This window comes from Buceros rhinoceros, unplaced genomic scaffold (genome assembly GCF_000710305.1).
Source record: "Buceros rhinoceros silvestris isolate BGI_N320 unplaced genomic scaffold, ASM71030v1 scaffold25935, whole genome shotgun sequence".
Classification (NCBI taxonomy): Eukaryota; Metazoa; Chordata; class Aves; order Bucerotiformes; family Bucerotidae; genus Buceros; species Buceros rhinoceros.
In genome coordinates, this window is record NW_010413862.1 from 982 (window position 1) to 1362 (window position 381).

Below are 381 nucleotides of genomic sequence, written 5' to 3' on the forward strand. Positions count from 1 at the left end.
GGGGAGGACGGGTTCACAGCAGTCCAGTTGGGGGCCACCCCACTCACCGGATTATTTTGACCAGTTCACTCATGTTGACGTGGTCTGGGACAAGGAACTTGGTCTTGTCCAGCACTGGCAGCTGTTTCTCCCCTTTATAGCGTTCAATGATGACCTGGGGAGAAAGCCAGTGCTAGGTTAGCCACAGCTGACAGCGCCCCAGGGTCACACACAAACCAAACCGACGCAGAGAAGCTGATGCAAGGCCCTACTTGGTGTGACCCTGACAGGAACACAAGAGACACGAGCAGTGGCCATCAGGCTGCTGTGCTCCAGCAAAGCGCTGCCCAGCTGCCTGGGCCAGCGATGGAGAGCGTGCAGGACCAGGCAGCGGAAGCCGCA

The 381-nt window shown here is 58.5% G+C and overlaps 1 protein-coding gene across 1 annotated transcript in view; it reads right to left on the reverse strand.

Annotated features, from left to right (window-relative positions):
- MAP1LC3A (microtubule-associated protein 1 light chain 3 alpha) overlaps nt 1-381 on the reverse strand; it is a gene marked incomplete at its 5' end in the record, with an annotated part of 17761 nt that overhangs the window by 955 nt on the left and 16425 nt on the right. Inside the window, 1 exon segment of the mRNA XM_010136909.1 lies at nt 48-154. Coding sequence (XP_010135211.1) covers nt 48-154 — 107 coding nt within the window.